The sequence below is a fragment of the Orycteropus afer genome, unplaced genomic scaffold (genome assembly GCF_000298275.1).
Source record: "Orycteropus afer afer isolate SDZICR_OR568_19922 unplaced genomic scaffold, OryAfe1.0 scaffold00153, whole genome shotgun sequence".
Taxonomy (NCBI): Eukaryota; Metazoa; Chordata; class Mammalia; order Tubulidentata; family Orycteropodidae; genus Orycteropus; species Orycteropus afer.
The window spans coordinates 1702458-1721743 of record NW_006921740.1 but is presented as its reverse complement, the minus strand read 5'-3'; the positions used below and the strand labels follow the sequence as shown (position 1 = coordinate 1721743).

At 42.8% G+C, this 19286-nt stretch overlaps 1 protein-coding gene across 1 annotated transcript in view; it reads right to left on the bottom strand.

Moving 5' to 3' along the window:
• Positions 1–632: 632 nt before the first annotated feature.
• PDGFRA (platelet derived growth factor receptor alpha) overlaps positions 633–19286 on the bottom strand; it is a 45663-nt gene continuing 27009 nt past the window's right edge. Inside the window, exons 12-22 of the mRNA XM_007946206.2 lie at positions 18262–18366; positions 17563–17673; positions 16456–16609; positions 13645–13811; positions 10895–11010; positions 10195–10317; positions 8462–8573; positions 7207–7306; positions 6983–7088; positions 4354–4595; positions 633–780 (exon numbers count right to left, since the gene is read on the bottom strand). Coding sequence (XP_007944397.1) covers positions 633–780; positions 4354–4595; positions 6983–7088; positions 7207–7306; positions 8462–8573; positions 10195–10317; positions 10895–11010; positions 13645–13811; positions 16456–16609; positions 17563–17673; positions 18262–18366 — 1484 coding nt within the window. The remainder of the gene's footprint in view (positions 781–4353; positions 4596–6982; positions 7089–7206; positions 7307–8461; positions 8574–10194; positions 10318–10894; positions 11011–13644; positions 13812–16455; positions 16610–17562; positions 17674–18261; positions 18367–19286) is intronic.

Sequence of the window (19286 nt, the reverse complement as noted above, 5' to 3'; positions counted from 1 at the left end):
AAATGAGTTGTTGGGCTTCTAAATGACCCAAATCTATTAAAGACGGTTGGTTAATTATTAGCCTTTATCTCTTTAACACTAAAAAAAAAAAAGTAAAATGCTATAGTACCAGTACCTTTTAGGTTTAAAAGTGGTTTTGCATGTACTTCACAGGAGAGTTCAACAGTAGCTGACACCAGGTTTCAAGAGAGAAGTACATGAATGGATTGAGTGGTCTCTTCAGAAGTCCAGAGAAGATAGTTAATAAAAATCTAAAACCCATCGTTGGTTAGAGTTATTTACATAATTACAATGCTGGAGTTTTGTCGCAGTAAAAATTGTGTACGTTGAAATCTCACCAATGCCCTTGAAACACAAAGATTGTCTTCCGTGGCCTATTTATCCCCTTGTCCCTCTATCTCCAAACTGCACACACCACTGAGATGCTACTGACTCGCTGCATGAGGCAACTCTGGAAAAGTTCAATATATCCCATTCAGTCATAATTAGAAGGCTCCCTGAGGCCCTTGGCTGGGAACTTCTCTTTACAAATCACCCAAGTCCTCCTCTCAACTTTTGCATTGCAATAAAGTGGTTTTCTTAAGGTACCAAAAGTGGCACCTGGAGTGGAAGATGCCTTCTGAATCCATCCGTTACAGGAAGCTGTCCTCCACCAGATCTGAGGAGTCTATGCCAATGTCGTCCATCATGTCGATGTCCTCAATGGTCTCATCCTCTCTCTTGATGAAGGTCGAACTACTGGAACCTGTCTCAATGGCACTCTCTTCAGAGGTCTGTGAGCTGGAGGAGAGAGAAAAGGAGAAAGGTTAATGAAGGTCTACGTACAGATCACCTAAGCTGTGATTACATTTCTAGGATTTACCACCAATGGTAAGTTCTGCCTGCAAGATCCTTTGGCATTCAAGTTCAGGCCTGCCCAGTCTGGCAAGATTCTGTCATCAAGCCAGAGAGCTATTCATCACCCATGACACTATAATTGGTGACATGAAAAATCAAGGTCCACAGGTAATCTTTAAATTTGCTTTGGCCCTTCAGCTTTCCTTCTCTTCTGCCAAGTTTTTAGCAGAAGTTGCTAACATGCTGCAGCAATTTCTATTGTCCCTATTGAAGTGCAGTGAATTACTTAATATAGTCCTTCTAGCCATAGTTGTTGCAAATCCCATCAAATGACTAGATGAGACTATGCAAATGAGGTGTTTATGGCCTACCAACAGGATTGGATAGCTTGCTAATAATGTAAATAAGGTACATGGTACCCTTGTGGCTATGGGGCCATGCAAATAAGGTATATGGAACCCTAATGAGGTGATTAGGAGCTCTGGTAGCATAGTGCCTAAAGCACTTGACTGCTAACCAGAAGGCTGGTGGTTCAAACCCATCAGCCACTCCTCGGAAGGAAGGTTGAGCAATCTACTTCTGTAGAGATACCACCTCGGAAACCCAAGGAGGGGTCGCTATGAGTCTGGTCCAACTCGACGGCACATAACAATGATGGGATTGGTCAGTTTTGCCATTCCAGTAGGCTTAAAATGAGCCATCTAACAGGCAGAAGGGGAGGGGAGCATCTCACTACCACCAAGTATCCCTGTGTTGAGAACCTTCCAGATCTAGGAAACAGAGACAGAGCAAGAGCTGTAACAGCAAAGATGATAGATGGCGAGACGCACTGACAGTGAAACAGCAGCAGCAGAGGCAACAAATTCAGGACACCCGCAGCAGCCAGGGCAGTCGGCTTCCAGCCCATGGTGCAAGAAGAAAGCCTTTGCACAGGAGGCTTTTTGGCAGAGTAAGATGCCTCTGAGGACTTGGTGGAGGCTAAGCTTACTGGCCCATGACCCATGGAGCAAGAGAACTGAGCTCCTTCAGTCCAAGGCTCATTGGAAAACTAGGATGGCTCTGGGTACTCACTGGCAGAACTAAAAGAGCTTTTTAACACTTCCCTGAGCAGGGCAGGGGCCAGGCCAAGGGGCCAAGTGACTGAGAGCTAGAGAGAGGCCTTTCTGCAGGTATGGCTGAGAAGAGTCTGTCCTGATTGAATTGTTCTGGTTACTTCTAAGTTGATCTCGACCCCAATTGTAACCTGTTACTTCCCCAAAATCATAAGCATTGTCTTATCAGTTGTGTCTGGGCATTTCAGCAAATTATTTATCCCAGCAGAGAAGTAGAGCATGCCAGGGGAGGGATGGCTGGTATCAGAATTGGTGGTTTAAAAAAAAAAAAGTTGGAGGGTGGAGGCATGTCTGGCCTCCGCCTCATAGGAATCAGCCTTGGGCTGTTGATCTTGAGCCTCCAACCCCCTTGAGAAGTTTAGAGGAGGTCAGACACCATTCCCATGCCATTCTTACACCCACTCACTCCTAGAATAGGGAATGCATGATCAAAAGGCAATGAGGAAGGAAAATCAAAGGGATTAAATCATCTGCAAGTTGCAGCCAGGCTAGTCACTTACTTCTTCTGAAACCTCTTGAGTATCTTTACTGTGTTCTAGGATTTCATCTCACTTTCCTGGATAACCTTTTCCCATTCTCCGCTCTACCCAATGCCTCCTGAGTCTTGAACGTCCAGGGGAAGGCTTTTTACTTAATAGTACTGTTTAAGAGGGGGAATTCTAGAATCAAATGACCTAGGTCTGGAATGGCTCCACTACTAGCTGAGTAATGTTCCACAAGTTATCAAACCCCCTGAACCTGTTTCCTCGCCTGTAAAATAGAATAACAATAGTACCTGATGCAGAGGACTCTTAAGGGAATTAAATAAGGTCATGTCAATAAAGCACTGAGCACAATGCCTAGAACATAATAACCAACCAAACCAAAACCAAACTCACTGACATTGGGTAGATTCCAACTCATAGTTACCCACATTGGGTTTCCAAGGCTGTAAATCTCTATGGAAGCAGATTGCCTCATCTTTCTTCCACAGAGGGACTGGTGGGTGTGAACCACTGACCTTTTGGTTAATAGTCAAATGCCTTACCCACTATGCCACCAGAGCTCCTTAATAACCAACCAGTTGCCATCAAGTCCACTCTGACTCATGACCCCGTGTGTGTCAGAGTCGAACTATGTCCCAGAGGGTTTTCAATGGCTGCTTTTCAGAAACAGGACACCAGGACTCTCTTCCTAGGCTCCTCTGGTTAGCAGCACATCATGTTAACTATTTGCACCACCCAAGGACTTCAGAACTTAAATATTCAATAAAAAGTAGCTTTTTATCTACTATTATCATTCAAGCTCTTACCTGAATTTGAATAAGGGCCTGAATAACACCAATTGCTAATTTCCTTACATGTGATAATGATATTGTGCTTATGTAGGAGACTGTCTTTATTCTTAGGAGATGACTGCTCAAGTATCAGAGGTGAAGTGTCTTGGTATTTTCAACTTAGTTTCAAATGGTTCAGGAAAGAAAAGAAGGAGGGATATGTATGTGTGTGATACATTCAACACATATTACACACATAGAGCTACATAAAGCAAATGTGGCAAAATGTTAACAACTATTAAATCTAGGTAGCAGATGACTATATAGGTGTTCATTATATTATTCTCTCAATTTTTCTATACATTTAAAATTTTTCATAAAAATATAATATTCCCTAAAGTCTCCAGCCTGCCAGGATTCCCCATCTTTCTTCCCTTCTCTGAATTCATAATTCTCATTATCTTATCATTATCCTGCCTTGTACTGCTATCTAAATTTTTATGTGTATCCTTTCACTCCAAACAGATTATCATTGGCTGGTTTAGTCTCCTACTTGTGTACCATGCTACACAAATAGCATGTTAACAGTAAATACTGGTTGGCCAGCCAGAGGAATTAGTCACTCATACACACACACACACACACACACACACACACACACACCCCAAGCAGGGGTTCTTCCTGCTTGTCAGAACCAACCTCCATATTAGTTCATGGAGAACAACAACAAAAAGTTGTCATGGAATCAACTCTGACTCATGGGACTCCAGCAGAGAACTGAGGCTGGCCAATTAGAAGTCCTCTCCATGTTCCCTCAGACCTGGAGAGCTCCTAGAACCTATGGAGCTACTGAGTAGTGGTGTCCTTTCACAGTCCCACAGATTGGGCCCTTCCCCGTAATTGAACTTTTGGCCTGGTTCCTAATTTGTATTCTACCTATCCACCCCCTCCCTACCCTCCACCTGTCCCCAACCCCACGAGAGACATGTTAGAATCATGTGGAAACATTTTCAAACTAAAGGGACCCCTTACGGATTCTGTAACTCCCTCCCCAGTACAGATTCCCTACCAGGCAGAGCATAGTATCAGTGGGTGCTTCCTTCAGGTTAAGAAACATTACTAGAAGCTGTGGCTGCCACTCATGTCTACCTGTGTCTGTTCCTCTTGCCCAGGTCTTCATCCTCAGGAACAGGGTCAATGTCAGGCAGAGGGATGATGTAGCCACTGTCTGCACTCAGTCTCTGCTCATCGAGGCCACCCTCCCAGTCCTTCAGCTTGTCTTCCTCATTTTTGTAGGTGATGCCGATGTATGCGTTATCAGAGTCCACACGCATGCGTGCCACCGCAGGATGGTCACTCTTCAGAAAGTCCAGGTGAATTTTCTCATAACTCTATGTAAATATTCATTCAACACATGCAATCAAGTGGTATTGACCAGACAGCAAAACTGAGTACAGATGCTCAGAACTTACTATTATTTAACTATATGTTTCTCCAAACTACCTCACAGGTGTGGGATTTAGACAACTGAAGAAGAGTCATGTGTCAACCATCCCCAGAGATGTAGGACATGCAGATAAAGAGCAACCAACAGCAGAGGTCTCCTGATGATCAAGCTTAAGATAACAAGAGCCCAGGGGCAGAGTACCCATTGAGCAAAGTAAGCACAGGCTTACTTGTGCTTACTTACTAATCTGTAGTGAACATCTTTGATAGGGTGAAAAACATACTGTTCACTACAAATTAGTGGGTACAAGTTAGTGATGTGGTGAACCCAAGTGCAATTGTTCACTACAGATTAGAAAGTGATCACAAGTAAGCCTGTGCTTACCTTGCTTATTGGTTAATCTGCCCTTGCAAAAGCCCCTCCTCCAAGTCAGTAGCTGCAACCATGCTCTCAGCTCTTCCCTGGGACTAGCGTGGATTCTGCTGGCCCCTATCACATTGTTCCTCTAGGGCTTTAAAGAATCCCAATAAGAAGTGATGAAGACTTCCATTGGGCAGTCTTCCTAATCTCCAAATGTTGGGAAAATCTAACTCAAAACTTAGGAACCTGTGAAGAAGCCCATGTGGCATAATGGTTAAGCACTTGGCTGCTAACCAAAAGGCTGGTGGTTCAACCCACCCAGTGCCTCTGTGAGAGAAAGACCTGGCAATCTATTTCTGTAAAGATTATAGCTTAAAAAAAAAAAAAAACCTATGGCCAGTTCTACTCTGCCACATGGGTTCCCTATGAGTCCACAGTACCTAACAACAAGCCAGCTAACAATGCAGAACTGACCCTGAGCAAAAAAATGTCTGCTAAATAAATGAGGGGTTTTTTTTAAAGAAGGAAAAAAAAAAAAAAAAAAAAAAAACCTTAAGGACCCTTGATCTAAAGAGGCTCTACTTTCAAAAATAGTTGCAATCTCTTCCCAACAACACACCTTTACCAATCAGAGCATCTTTGACTGACCCAAGGTTAATTTTCTTTTGCCTTCTAGACTGCCTCACTTATGGGAGCTGTACTGGACAGTGAAATAATCAATGGACAGAATTATTTAATTTCTAGTCCAGTGTGCAACCTCCTAATGCTGCTCCTCCTCCTTGAACAGCAAGAAGAGAAGCAATGAGTATGAAAAGTTTGCTGTTACTGTCATTGCGTGCTGTCATGCCGATTCCAACTCACAGTGACCCAACAGGACAGAGCAAAACTGATCCATAGGGTTTTCTAGGCTGTACAGATTGCACAGAACCAGGAAATGTTTTGTTCTGTTGTACATATGGTCGCTATGAGTTGGAAGCAGCTCAATGGCACTTAACAACTTGACAGGTGCAGACCCCATAGAGCTGCTCATGGGTTCACACTGCCGACCCCTGGTCAACAGTGAACTCATAACCATTGAGCCACCAGGGCCCCTTATGAACAGTGTACCTAGTGACTAATCTGACTATAAAACATTGAGCTACATATACAAGTTTCCTTCTTGATACCCTGGCAGAAAGTTGGCTCATCTGTTTACATATAGTGCTTGGGTCCACGAAATTACAATTATTCATTGGGACAGTGCTTCCAATGCAACCAAAAACCAGCTGGAGCCACAGACAACAGTTGAGGTTGTTCCTTCGAATCAGCTGGAAAAAGCCAGTTTTGCAGGGACTTAATTGCAAATTAGTAATTAAATGGCCATTGATGTCCCAGACTTCTAACTGCACAATAGCTTCAGATACTCAAACATCTGGAGAATAAAGTGTTTACAGGTGTTGCACACTTAAGAAAGAGGATGAAAGGAGAACTGGAAGGGAGAATTGTGATTAATCACTGAGATCAAGGGTCCATGGGACACTCCATCTTTTTCCTTCTTTGAAAATGTTTCCTTAGTGTTGAACACTGCTCCTTGGCATTTAAAAAAATGCCTATCCACCCCCTCCCTACCCTCCACTCCTTGGCATTTAAAAAAAAATGGAAAAAAAAAAAACACCAGTTGCTGTGGAGCCAGTTCCGACTCTTGATGACTCCTGTGTGCAGAGTAGGACTGCTTCAGTGTTCTCATGGTGACCCCTGTGTGCAGAGCGGGATTGCTTCACAGTGTTCTCATGGTTGGGACCTTCTGGAAGCAGATTGCCACACCTTTCTTCTGAGGACCCTCTAAGTGGGTTCAAACCACCAATTGCCTTTCAGTGGCCTAGTACTTAACCGTTTGCACCACACCAGGACTCTGCTCCTTGGCATAACTGCTAGCTATTCCATTCTTCCTTTGCCCATTCCTTTCCACCCATCTCAAAAACCCAGACAAACCTTTTTGTATTGTCCAGGCAAAAGATTCTCCACAATTTCACTTAGGTGGTAGAAGGAGGGTCTCTTCTCTGGCTCACTGTTCCAGCACTTCACCATGATCTCGTACCTGGAGAGGCACAGAACTCAGAGAGGGCCCAGAGAGGAGTATCAGGGAGCCCTTTCCCCATGGATATCCCACACCAGACATGCATGGCAAGGCCAACAGGATAGGGAGGGGAGCTCACACTTCACTGGTGGCATGGTCAGGCTTAGCCATCCGGTACCCACTCTTGATCTTATTGTAAAAAGTCGAATCCACCATCATGCCAGGGTAAGGTGTGCCACCTAAAAGCCAAAGAATAAAACAACTAGTATTAACAAACATGTGCAAGATACATTGTTGAAACACTTGGGGTGTTATTACTTTTAGAAAATGCTGGGGATTCTAAAGCCTTGAAACTAGTAACAAGTGCCTAAGGCATTTGACAGCTAACCAGAAGGTTGGCAGTTCAAACCCACCAGCCACTCCATGGAGGAAGCTTCCGTAAAGATTTGTTGTTGTTGTTGTTGTTGTTATGTGCCGTCAAGTCGGCCCCGACTCATAGCGACCCCTCCTTGGGTTTCTGAGGCAGTATCACTACAGAATTACCACCCCAGAAACCCGAATGTGAAACGCCATGAGTCAAAATCGACTTGGTGGCACTGGGTTTAGTTTTTGGTTTACCCCTTGACTTCCCAGGCCTGCTCAAATTTTAAATTGAACTAGGACTTCTAGGGTGGCCAAAGTCAAACACACTAGGTATAAATCCTGTATCTTCAGAAAAAATGCTCAAGGGTTTCCAATGTTTGTGACTACTACAACAAACAAACAAACAAAACCTGTTGTTGATTCTGACTTGTGGCAGCCCCATGTGTTACACAGTAGAACAGCTCCATAGGGTTTGCTTGGCTGTAATCTTCAGGGAAACATCACCAGGTCTTTCTTCCACGGTGCCACTGAGAGGGTTTGAACCTCCAACCTTTACATTAATCATTGAGTGCAAACCATTTGAACCACCCAGGGACCCTTCTAACTACTGGGGAAAAAAATAAAACCAAACTCACTGCCATCAAGTTGATTCTGACTCACAGTGACCCCTTTTGGGTTTCTGAGAAGGTAAATCTTTACGGAAGTAGATTGCCCAGTCTTCCTTCCACAGAGTGGCTGGTGGGTTTGAACCACCAACCTTCTAGTTGACAACAGTCATTACAAAATAGCAGTTGCTGTCAAGTTGATTCAAAACAGTTCAAGTAGAACTGTGCACCATAGGGTTTTCAATGGCTAGTTTTTTTTTTTTTTCAAAAGTAGATCACCAGGCCTTTCTTCCGCAGTGCTTCTGGGTAGACTAGAATCTCAACCCTTTCAAGTTAGTAGCCAAGCATGTTAACCATTTGCACTCCCCAGGAACTCCACTGTGGCTCCAGAATCTCCCAAAACCAGCACAGATGGCAGGCCCGTACCAAGGGAGAAGATCTCCCAGAGCAGAATGCCGTAAGACCAGACATCACTCAGGGTGGTGTAGAGGTTGTCGAAGATGCTCTCAGGAGCCATCCACTTCACCGGGAGAAAGGTCTGCAGGGAAGAAAGTAGGAAACTGAACTCAGACTGTACGCTGATGGTCTCCAACAGCAGCAATGGCAAGATGTTCTCTCTGAGCTAATAACAACTCATATCAACAGTCTTGCCCCACATTAGAGTCTCTGTTGTATGTTTTCTGCACTGCTGTCCTCTAGTATGTAGAAGCATATCTGATACCTAGTGGGTGTTCAATAACTATCTGATGAGTGGTGAATGGCCAATGTTGTCTTTTATGTGCCCCAAAAAAATAATGTCAAAAATATTTAATCCTGGATTTTGCCCCAAAAGTGAGTCCTGAATGCAACTATGCCCTGTTTTCAGGTGTTCCCACAGAAAAAAATTAAAAACATACCAATGATCTATGAGCCAATCACAGCTTTTGAACTTTAAGAAATAAATAGTAATTTTCCACCAGAACAAAGAATCATGGATGAGAATAAATTTTTCCAGCCTCTATTGTGAGGCTGGCCTAACCTTCAGAGGAAATACTAGCCTGAGGCAGATATATAAAGAAGCCACATCCTTAAGCCCGCTAGGGTTGCCTGGGAAGATAATGGAGACCTATAACCCTAGTTGAGCAGAGGAGGAAACTGACTCCACCAAAGTCCAATGGTTTGTTTGAAAGGCCTAAAGTTGGATAGGAAGAGCCCTTGGCTCCATGAGAAACTCACAGAGCCTGGGCTCAGGCTGGTGTCCCTCTCTAGAAGATACAGCAACCTCGGTGGGCTCTCTCACAACCAGTGCAGCTGGGTGATTCTGAATTGTACATACAGGTGGCAGATGTATCCCAAGCTACTTACATCTGCTTAGAGATAGAAGGGCCGAGGAGAAGGTCCAAGTATAATACAGAATGCTTATCTTTAAGGAAATTGTGCCCCTATGAAATATTCACTTTTGAAAATCTGAAAAATAAAAGCTAGTGCAGGACTTCAAACAGGTTCATTCAAAACACCTGGGGATGCTGTTAGATTCTGATTCAGCATAACTGGGATGGAAATGCAAATTCTCAGCAGGGGTGAACCCAACAGAATCAACCAGTTCAAAGCCCTGCTAGACACTCCCCTTGGAAGTGCATGCATGTGCATGCACACATGTTATATATTAAATGCTAACACTGACTGGGTGCTTGCAGGTGCCAGGCACCATCCTAAACTCATGACATGAATTCACTGATTTAATTGCCAAGTAACTCAGGAGATAAGTTAGCACTTGACTGCTAACCAGAAGGCTGGCAGTTCAAACTCACCAGCCACTCCTCGGAAGGAAGATGAGGTGATCTACTCCCATAGTGATACTGCCTCAGAAAGCTAAGGAGGGGTCGCTATGAGTCAGGTCCGCCTTGACGGCCCTTAACAACAACAACAGCACTTTCATCCTACGGACAGGGAAACTGGGGCACAGCACGGTGAAGTAATTTGCCCCAAATCCCAGTGCTAATTAGTGGCAGAGCTGGTATTCCCACTGGCAGAGCCTGTACTTTCCCTATGGAGTCCCTGGAGCCCATTCCTAACTCTCATGGATTCCATGTTAAGAACATGTGTTAGAAGCTACCCCCTGATTTCAGACATTCCAATGAGGGTGAGTGAGCATGTAAAATGAGGGAGGGAGAACATACACTGCCTTTTGACACGTAGTTAGAATCATGCATTATATCCCTGGCTAGGCCGAAGTCGCAGATCTTCACAATTTTCCCTTGAGCCAGAAGGACATTGCGGGCAGCCAGGTCTCGGTGAACACACTGCAGAGAACGGGAAGAAAAGGCTTCAGGTCAATCCATCTGCAGGTAGACAGCACGACCCCTGAAAGACTGGCCTCTTCATGGTGACACTGGGAGGGTACAACACCTCAGACAGGCTGCTACCACTCCCCACCAGGGCTCTCAGCCCAACCAATCCCCAAGTGCGGAAGCCCTAGAAAGAGAAGACTTCGAGTGATAGGGAACTCCCTCCCTGCTTAGGGGAAGAAAAAGGAAGTAGGGAAATGAGAAGCAACCATTGCTACTCCAAAACCAAAAAAACTCACTGCCGTTAAGTCGATTCAACTCATAGTGACCCCTCCTTGGGTTTCTAAGGCAGTATCACGATGAAAGTAGATTGCCCCATCTTCCTTCCAAGGAGTGGCTGGTGGGTCTGAACCACCAATCTTTTGGTTAGCAATCAAATGCCTGAGGCACTATGCCACCAGAGCCATTGCTACTAGCCTCTCTAAAATCTACCTACCCTCTCCTTCCACACTAGCTCACCCTGCAATGTGGCCTGAGTCTACAGAGGTCTCTGTTCTTTGAACACACAATCTGGAGGAAAAAAAAAACTCACATTTTTTGAAGCCAAAAACTCCATTCCTCGAGCAACTTGATAGGTGAAGCTCAACAAATCCAACAAAGTAAGGCCTTCTGAGTTATCATCCGAAAGGAGATTTTTGACTTCTGAGTCTGTGGAAAAGTAATTAAGTGTGTTGGGCAGAATATGAAACCATCAGTGACACTCCCTCTGGACTAGGCAGCTGTCTGCCCAAGCCTGGGCAGAGAAATGTCCAAAGAACACATCCAAAATTACTTTCTTATTTAGAGTTTCTCAATCTCACAGGGTGGGTAGTTAAACTATGCAAAGCCTCTTTCATTAAAAAAAAAAAAAGAAGAATTATTCTTTACAGAAAAATATACCCAGTCCTGGAAAAAAAAAAAAAAAAAAACAGTTTGGGTAGTACAAATGGTTAAGCACTTGACTACTAACCAGAAGGCTGGCACTTCAAATTCATCCAGAGGCACATCAGAAGAAAGGCCTGGCAATCTATTCTATTTCTAAAAGGTCACAGCCTTGAAAACCCCATGGAGCAGAGTTCTACTCTGCACACATGTAGTCGCCATGAGTCAGAATTGACCTGACAGTAGCTGATTTGGTTTTGATTTGCACGTGTGTGTGTCTAATCATAGCCATAAGGGCCAATCGAAATCTATCTTTCTGATGGGTTTTTTTTTGTTTTTTTTCCTCTCAATTTCTTTTGTCAACCTTATTTAGCAAATCACCTGAGTCATCTTTACACAAACATACACACACACACCTTCCATGTTGAATATACATTAGCTCCTTCTGGACAAGTAGCTTCCAGAAATTGTTTTTTCATTTTTTTATTTTTTAAGCCACCTTCCAAGTACTTGGCTTATTTCGTGAAAAAAATCAAACACTAGCCAGAAGAGTTAACTCTTAAAAATCAGTCCCAACGGCTTTGCGTTCAGTTCACTTTGTCTGTAATTTGTCCACGTTCCCCAGTTATCCTATCTGGAAGGGTCCCAGAGTTTTCGAGGAAGGAGACAATGTAGGCCAGCAGTTCCCAGTTCTTTCTGAAAGTTTTCAGGCAAGTGAAGAGTGGCTCCAGCCATTCACATTTTTCCAGCCAGCCACGCGAAGGCCAGAAAACAGTGGTCTGTCTGCCAGCAGGGCCCGGGCCTGAGCATGACTCAGGCTTCCTTGCCATCTGGAGCCAAGTCCACCAGTGTAGCCTGGGAAGCAATGTAAACTATTTTTAACAATATGGGAGGGAGAGGAAGCACTGGTTCCGATAACTCTCATTGGCTAAGCTTTAAAAAGCGTTTGGATGCTCACCCATTTGGCAATGGGGAGTGAATGAACTTGGAACCACAGAAATGGAAAATATTATTGTGTACTAAGCTTTGCAAAACAAGCACATTCTTTTTTTTTTTTTTTTTAATGGATCATGCCTGTCACTTAGGAACCCTGAAAGCATTCAGAGCACGTTAGTGATTTGCAAAACAATTTCCATAGCAGCTCACCACTTTGCACTGACTAGAGCCAGTAAGGCAAGATGACAGGGCAGGCCAGTGTCAGATACAGGGTGCTCCATCTGGAATGGGTATCAGCTCCCCAGAGTTTATAAATCAATTCAACCCCACTACATGCTCATCTGCTTTGAAAACAGATGACCTCCTTCCAACAACGTTCAACTGAAACACCCACCACCCCTGTCAGAAAACGTAACCTCAAATTGTCTACTCTCCAGTTTTTATCACTAGCTGGATGTTAGGAAAAGGAGTTCTGGTGGTGTAGTGGTTAAGGCATATGGCTGTGAATCACAACATCAGTGGTTCAAACCCAACAGCCGCTCCATGGAAGAAAGATAAGGCAGTCTGCTTCTGTAAAAATTTACAGCCTTGGAAACCCAATAGGAGTCGCTAAGAGTTGGAATTGAATTGATGGCAATGAGTTTGGAGTTTCTGAGTCTGGATGTTAGGAAAACTTTTTAGCCAATATTCAGTATTTATTGAACTCACAGATTTTATAGACTTACTGCAAAGTATTAGGAACCACCATAAGATTTCCAATTTTTAATTTTTCCAAATAAGGCCATTAACAAAAGAAATATCACCATGCTTTCATTTTTGTTTTTAAAGGGTATGTTTGAAACCATCCCCTCAAATCACCTTTAAACGAAGTTACAATTTAGCTAAAAGAGTAAAGAATACCCTTGAGTATTGCTTTCTTTTAAAAAAATGATCTATATAAGACTAGTAATCAACAGTTATTTCAAAGCCTAGATGAGAAGGTTGAGATGGGGCAGGGAGTTTGGGTTAATAGGAGTGAAACAACTAGAACATAAATAATGAGAATGTTTATACAATGTGAAGAAAGGAACAACCCAGCATTATGTCTAGAACCTGTGAAATGGGAGCAAGTTTTGCTGTGCATATTCGCACCTAAAATAAAATAAAACATATGTATTTTTTTAAAAAAAGGGCATGTTGACACTAAAAAGGTCATTACATCAGAAAGGACAATTCTTTAAATCAATTACATTTAAAGTTCAAAAACTTCATTACATAAGTGCGCCTTTATTTGTTCTCTTCAATTCATAGGCCACAGACCTGGGAGAAACGTCACACACCAGCAATGGTGTGCCTATAACCCTGCGCACCCTTCAGCACTTGCATTAGCAACCAGGTGGCCTGGGAGATCTATTTACCCCCATTCCTACCTCTGAGCCACGTGAAGTCTCACATTAAACCACTGGAAGATCACAATACCCAATGAGTAAGTATAGACAGCTTTACCTAACATAGATTTCTTCTTATATGAGGCTGGGCGATCATATAAAGACCTTTGGATGTCTGAATATTTAGACACCTCTTTCCTCTCCAGCATAGGGACATACTGTGTGGTATCAGCTTGTTTCATGTCCATGTAGTCGCCATTGTTTTCAAAAGATAAAATAACGTAACTGTAAAAACATAAAAAGAAATCTTAGACAGGGTTTCCCTCTGGTGCAGTCACTGAACATTCAATAAATGATGGTTAAAGAAACAAAAACCAGGCAACTATTAGTCTCTCCTCAGCCAGAGCAAAGAAGGGTAAAGAAAATCAAAGACACATGGAAAGGGTGTAATGGACCATGGCTTTATGGACCATGAGAACCTTAGCTTACATGACCCAGAGACCAGAAGAACTAGATGGTGCCTGGCTAACTGCTGCCAATGCCAACTACTCAGAAAGAGATCAAAATTGGAGATCCTGTATTGAGTGAGAGAAGAATGTAGGACAAAACTCAAAATCATAAAAAAGACCAGGCTTACTGGTCTGACACAGACTGGTGAAATTTCTAAGACTATAACCCTTCAGGCCTGGGATTGACCTCATTCCCATGGCTTAATAAAAAAAAAACAACCCACTGTCATTGAGTTGTTTCCAACTCATGGCGACCACCTGTGTTACAGAGTAGAACTGCTCCATAGGTTTTTCTTGGTTGTCGTCTTTATGTAATCTTTATAGGGTCACTGGAAGTCATAATTGACTCAATGGCAGGAGGTTTTTTGGGTTTTTTGAATCTTTATGGGAATAGAATGCCAAGCATTTCTCTTGTAGTACACTGGATGGGCTCGAATTGCCAACCTTTAGGTTAATAGGTGAGCATGAACTGAGCCACCCAGGGACCTCAGATGATGACTAAGTGCCTAGGATGTGCCAGGCAGTGTGTGGTAGGCACTGGGGTTATGGAGATGAGCAAAACCAAAACCAATCTGTTCCCTTCCTGTGGGAAGATGAGCATGAATCAAATAATCACAGAAAGACGTGAATGATCTCAAACTCAGGTAAGCTCTGAAGGAAGAAGGTTATGATAGAACATGAGGAAAATAATCTGGGGAGAAGAAGAGGGACCAGTAAACATTTTCCTAAGGACAAAGAAAGAATGAATCACCTTTATAAAGATAGGAATGACTAGAGGAATATTTGGCATGGTACTTGGCACATATAAAGGGCCCAACAAGTGTTAGCTGCCATAATTATTATTGCTTATTTACTTATTTATTTACTTATCTATTAATTCATTTGTTTCCAGTGTCAGTCCCAACACATTATCTACAAGAACCTAGACATCCTGAATAGCTACACCTAAGACTATGGGCTATGTGCCCATAAAACCCATTGCTGTCAAGTCAATTCTGGCTCATGGTGATCCTGTATGACAGAATAGAACTGCCCCATAGGATTTCCAAGGGTATAAATCTTTCAGAGACAGACTGCACATCTCTTTCCTGTGGAGCAGCTGGTGGGTTCAAACCACCAACATGCTGGTTAGCAGCTGAATGTTTAATGACTGTGTCACCAGGGCTCATTATGGTCCCATAGACTTATAACATTTTGTAAGTCTATTACTTTTAACTTTGAAAAATCCATTGCATTGTCTTTGTCCTTTCTCTTAGTTTCAATTCATAGGCTATGAACCTGGGCCATGTGACTACATGGCCTGGCAGACAGTTACTACTGCTTAATAATATTGAGCACCATTTGATATCCATCAAGTAATTTAATAAGAAGTGAAATCATTGTACTTTCTGATCTTCACAGAATTTAAAATCTACAGTGATTTTTATAGCCACTTGTTGGATTCTGCAGTGAGGATTCCTACCATTGGCTTGATTTATAAGCCCAGCAAAGGCCAGTACTTCAAACTAAAAGGTATCCAGACAGTTACCCTTGAGTTACAAGAACTCAAGCATCATTAGCCAAAGTTGTATTTCCTAGGTCCTAAGGGGACCACAATGGAAGCAGTAGTCGAGAAATCAAACAATGTATTGCATTGGGCAAATCAGCTGCAAGACTTCTTTAAAGTTTTAAAAAGCAAAGATGTTACTTTGATATCTAAGGTCCACTTGACCCAAGCCATGGTGTCTTCAATCGCTTCATCTGCATGCAAAAGGTGGGCAACTGAATAGGTAGACAGTAGAAGAATCAGTGCATTTGTATTGTGGTATTGGCAAAGAATACTGTGGTACCAAGAGAATGAACATATCAGTCTTAGAAGAAACACAACCACAATGCTCCTTAGAAGCAAGGCAGAGAGACTTCCGCTCATTTACTTTGTACATGTCACCAAGTAAGACCAATTAGTAGAGAAAGCCATCATGTTTGGCAAACCAGAGGGTAAGCATAAATGAGGGAAACCCTCAATATGATGGTTTGACACAATAACCTCAACTATAGACTCAAACATATCAAAGATCATGAAGATACACAGGACTGAGCAGGGTTTCTATTATACAGAAGTTCATCATGAGTCAGCACCAACAAGATAGCAACTTACAACAACAACACAAGTGGATCACAAACAAGTAGCAGAAAAGCTCCCAGAACCATTCCAATTCTCACTTTCATTCAACCCAATCAGCAAGGCCTCTCCATATGATACAGTTGCAGACATCATTTATCTGTCTACACCATGTCACAGGATGACTGGGCAGAGTGACTTGACTCTAAGTCTTGCTACATCTTGGCTGACTCAGCAGGCATTGAGTCCATAAGGTATGTTTTCTTCTGATGGGAGGCTCATATGACAGTGATACACTACAGTGTCTCTGTGCACTCACCTCCGTGTGCTTTCATCAGCAGGGTTCAATCCAAAGATGTCCAACTCTTTTTTTGGCTTCTCTGGGTGGCGACTCAGGAAGCTATCTCTATTCTTATGCAAATAGTTGACCAAATCCCCATAGAAGCAGTACTCAGTGATGATGTAAATTGGTCCTGTAGGAGCCAAAACCAGTTTGGAGATGGGAATGAAAATGAAGAACAGAAAAGCCATGAATTGCTATGTTTGGACTCATAAGCCATGTTGGTCAAAAAAATAAGCTTCTATGTGCCCAAAAGGAAAGATGAGAAGATAGGACATGGTAGATAATTTGGACAAAAGGAAGCAGGAGCCTAGAGTAGAAATGGGGAGAGTGCTGATACATTATGGAGAATGCAGCCAATGTCATGGATCATTTTATGTACTATTAAATGGGAAACTAATTTCCTCTGTAAACTTTTACCTAAGATCCTGGATAGAGTGGGAGAACAATGTGGAACAAAATTCAAAATCATTTAAAAGACCAGGTTTACTGGTCTGATAGAGCCTGGTGAGACCTCCAAGACCATGGCCCCTAGTTACCCTTCAGGTCTGGAATCGAGCTCACTCCCATGGCTTCCAGCCAAACAATAGACAGGCATATAGGGTGAACATTTACACCAGGTGATACACTCCTTAGAACAATCAATCAGGGGAGAACAGAAGGGCAGTATTTGCCTAGGGAGACAGCTTAGGGGGCAGGAATGCATAGGAAAGAAGGACACAGGGAAGAGGTAACTACAGGGAGGAAGTGGGAAGAGAGCTGTTACATTGCAGGGAATTGCAGTCAATATCATGAAACAAAATGTGTATGAACTGCTGTATGGAAAATGAATTTGCTCTGTAAACTTTCACCCACATCATTATAAAAATTTAAAAAAAAATCTTTCACCTAAAGCACAATAAAAAATTAAATTAAAAAATAATTGAGTTTCCATCAACTCAGTTGTATCCCAGCAACTCCATTCAAGGTACATGTATTCACTGGCATGTTTAGGGGAAGGGAATGGGAGTTCAAAAACCTGGTTCAAGGATGTTCACAACCAGAGGTGTTCCATGAAAATCCCTCCTCCCAGGTCAGTAAGCTTACCTGATTTGGTACAGGCTCCCAACAAGTTTACAATGTTTAAATGTGGCCCCAGGTGAGTCATTATCTTCAGCTCAGACATGAGAGCTTGTTTCTCACTGGATCTGGCTGTGGCTGTTAAAGAAAGAAATCATTTATCAGGTCAACTGAGGCACCTACTTTCTGTTTTCAGGAAACACCAATTAACATGGCTAATTCTGCTGGATACAATTTTATTTACCAAGAGACTAAAAAAGAACCAGACAGTGACTCAGTCTGGACACTAATTACTAATTCCCTCATCTTAAGGGTGGAGTCCTGGGTGGTGTCAACAGTTAACATGCTCAGCTGTTAACCAAAAGGCTGGAAGTTCAAGTCCACCCAGAGGTCCCTCGCAAGAAAGGTCTAGTGATGTACTTCTGAAAAACCAGCCATTGAAACCCTACGGAGTGCAGTTCCACTGGCTCATCATGAGTTGGAGTCAACTTGACAGCAACTGGTTTAAGTAAAAAATAAGCCACTGAATATAAAAACTCTTGACTTTCTAAGTAGCAGGCAACAAGAACAAGCTAAATTAATCTGACAAAATAGTTTAAATACACATAAAATCTAGAGTCAAAAGAACCAGGATCTAGTCCTAAATTTGGCATTTACTAATGTGTGATTTTGAGTAACTCACTTAACAGCTCCATTTTCAAAAAATCTCTAGAAAGAGGCACTTACGTTTTAGCATCTTCACTGCCACTTTCATCACGGGCTGAGACCGGCTTAATCCATAGGCCGTTCCTTCAACCACTTTCCCAAACGCACCAGATCCCAGGATACGACCTGTGGGCGAACAAAATCATTAACACAAGCAAATGTGTACCACCATCCTCAGCCTTATTTGCCTGGCCAGCACTCCTGGATGCACAGCTGGGCTGGGGTAGGTGTGTTTCCTGTATTAAGTAAGCTAATTATTCTTCTAAGTCATCATGTCAAAAACAGAATTGAGCCCACAGGGGAGGAAATTAGTGTAATTGCTTTTGTCAAATAACATTTGTAAGGGAAAGGCAAACACAGACAGGAGAAAGGGGGGTGAGCCCGTCCGTGGTGTGAGAACTCTTGTCTACCAGCTCCTGGCTCCTTTGCACTTGCTCTCCGTGGCTCTCGCCCAAGACCCCTGATCTCTACCCTCTGCTTCCCCCTTGTAAATAGAGACATCTTTTGCATCAATAAATCCTTAACTACTGGAAATAGTTCAGTATTCAGCATCACTGATTCTAAGAAGTGATTAAGTGAAAACTGTGAGCTGGCCTTCTTGCTGCCTGATTGTTTGGAAGGCCACCAGAGCAAAGGCTAGATGTGGCCAGGGAGAAGTGCATTTTGCTTCATGTTACAAGAAACAAAAAGAAATCAAAGCTGTTGTTTCTACCCTTAAAGAGCTCAGTTGTGAGGGGCATTTCCTGCTGGTCAGGGTCACTGTGTAGAGACAATCCAGGGAAAGACTCAGCTCATAAAGGACACTGATGGCATGGCAATGCCTCTTACTGCATGTTTGCACTGCTAGAAACTGTACCTAGAGAGGTGTTGCTTCACCTGCAACTCACTCATAACAGGCACAAAGGGATGTCTCATGGAATATTAAGGATTTTACCTTTTTCCCCATCATTTTATTACTTCTTAATTCCCCTAACCTTCTCACTCCTCTGTGCAAAACAGAAGGAAAAATTAATAAAGAGAAAACTTAGGGCCCTGTTGTTGTTGTT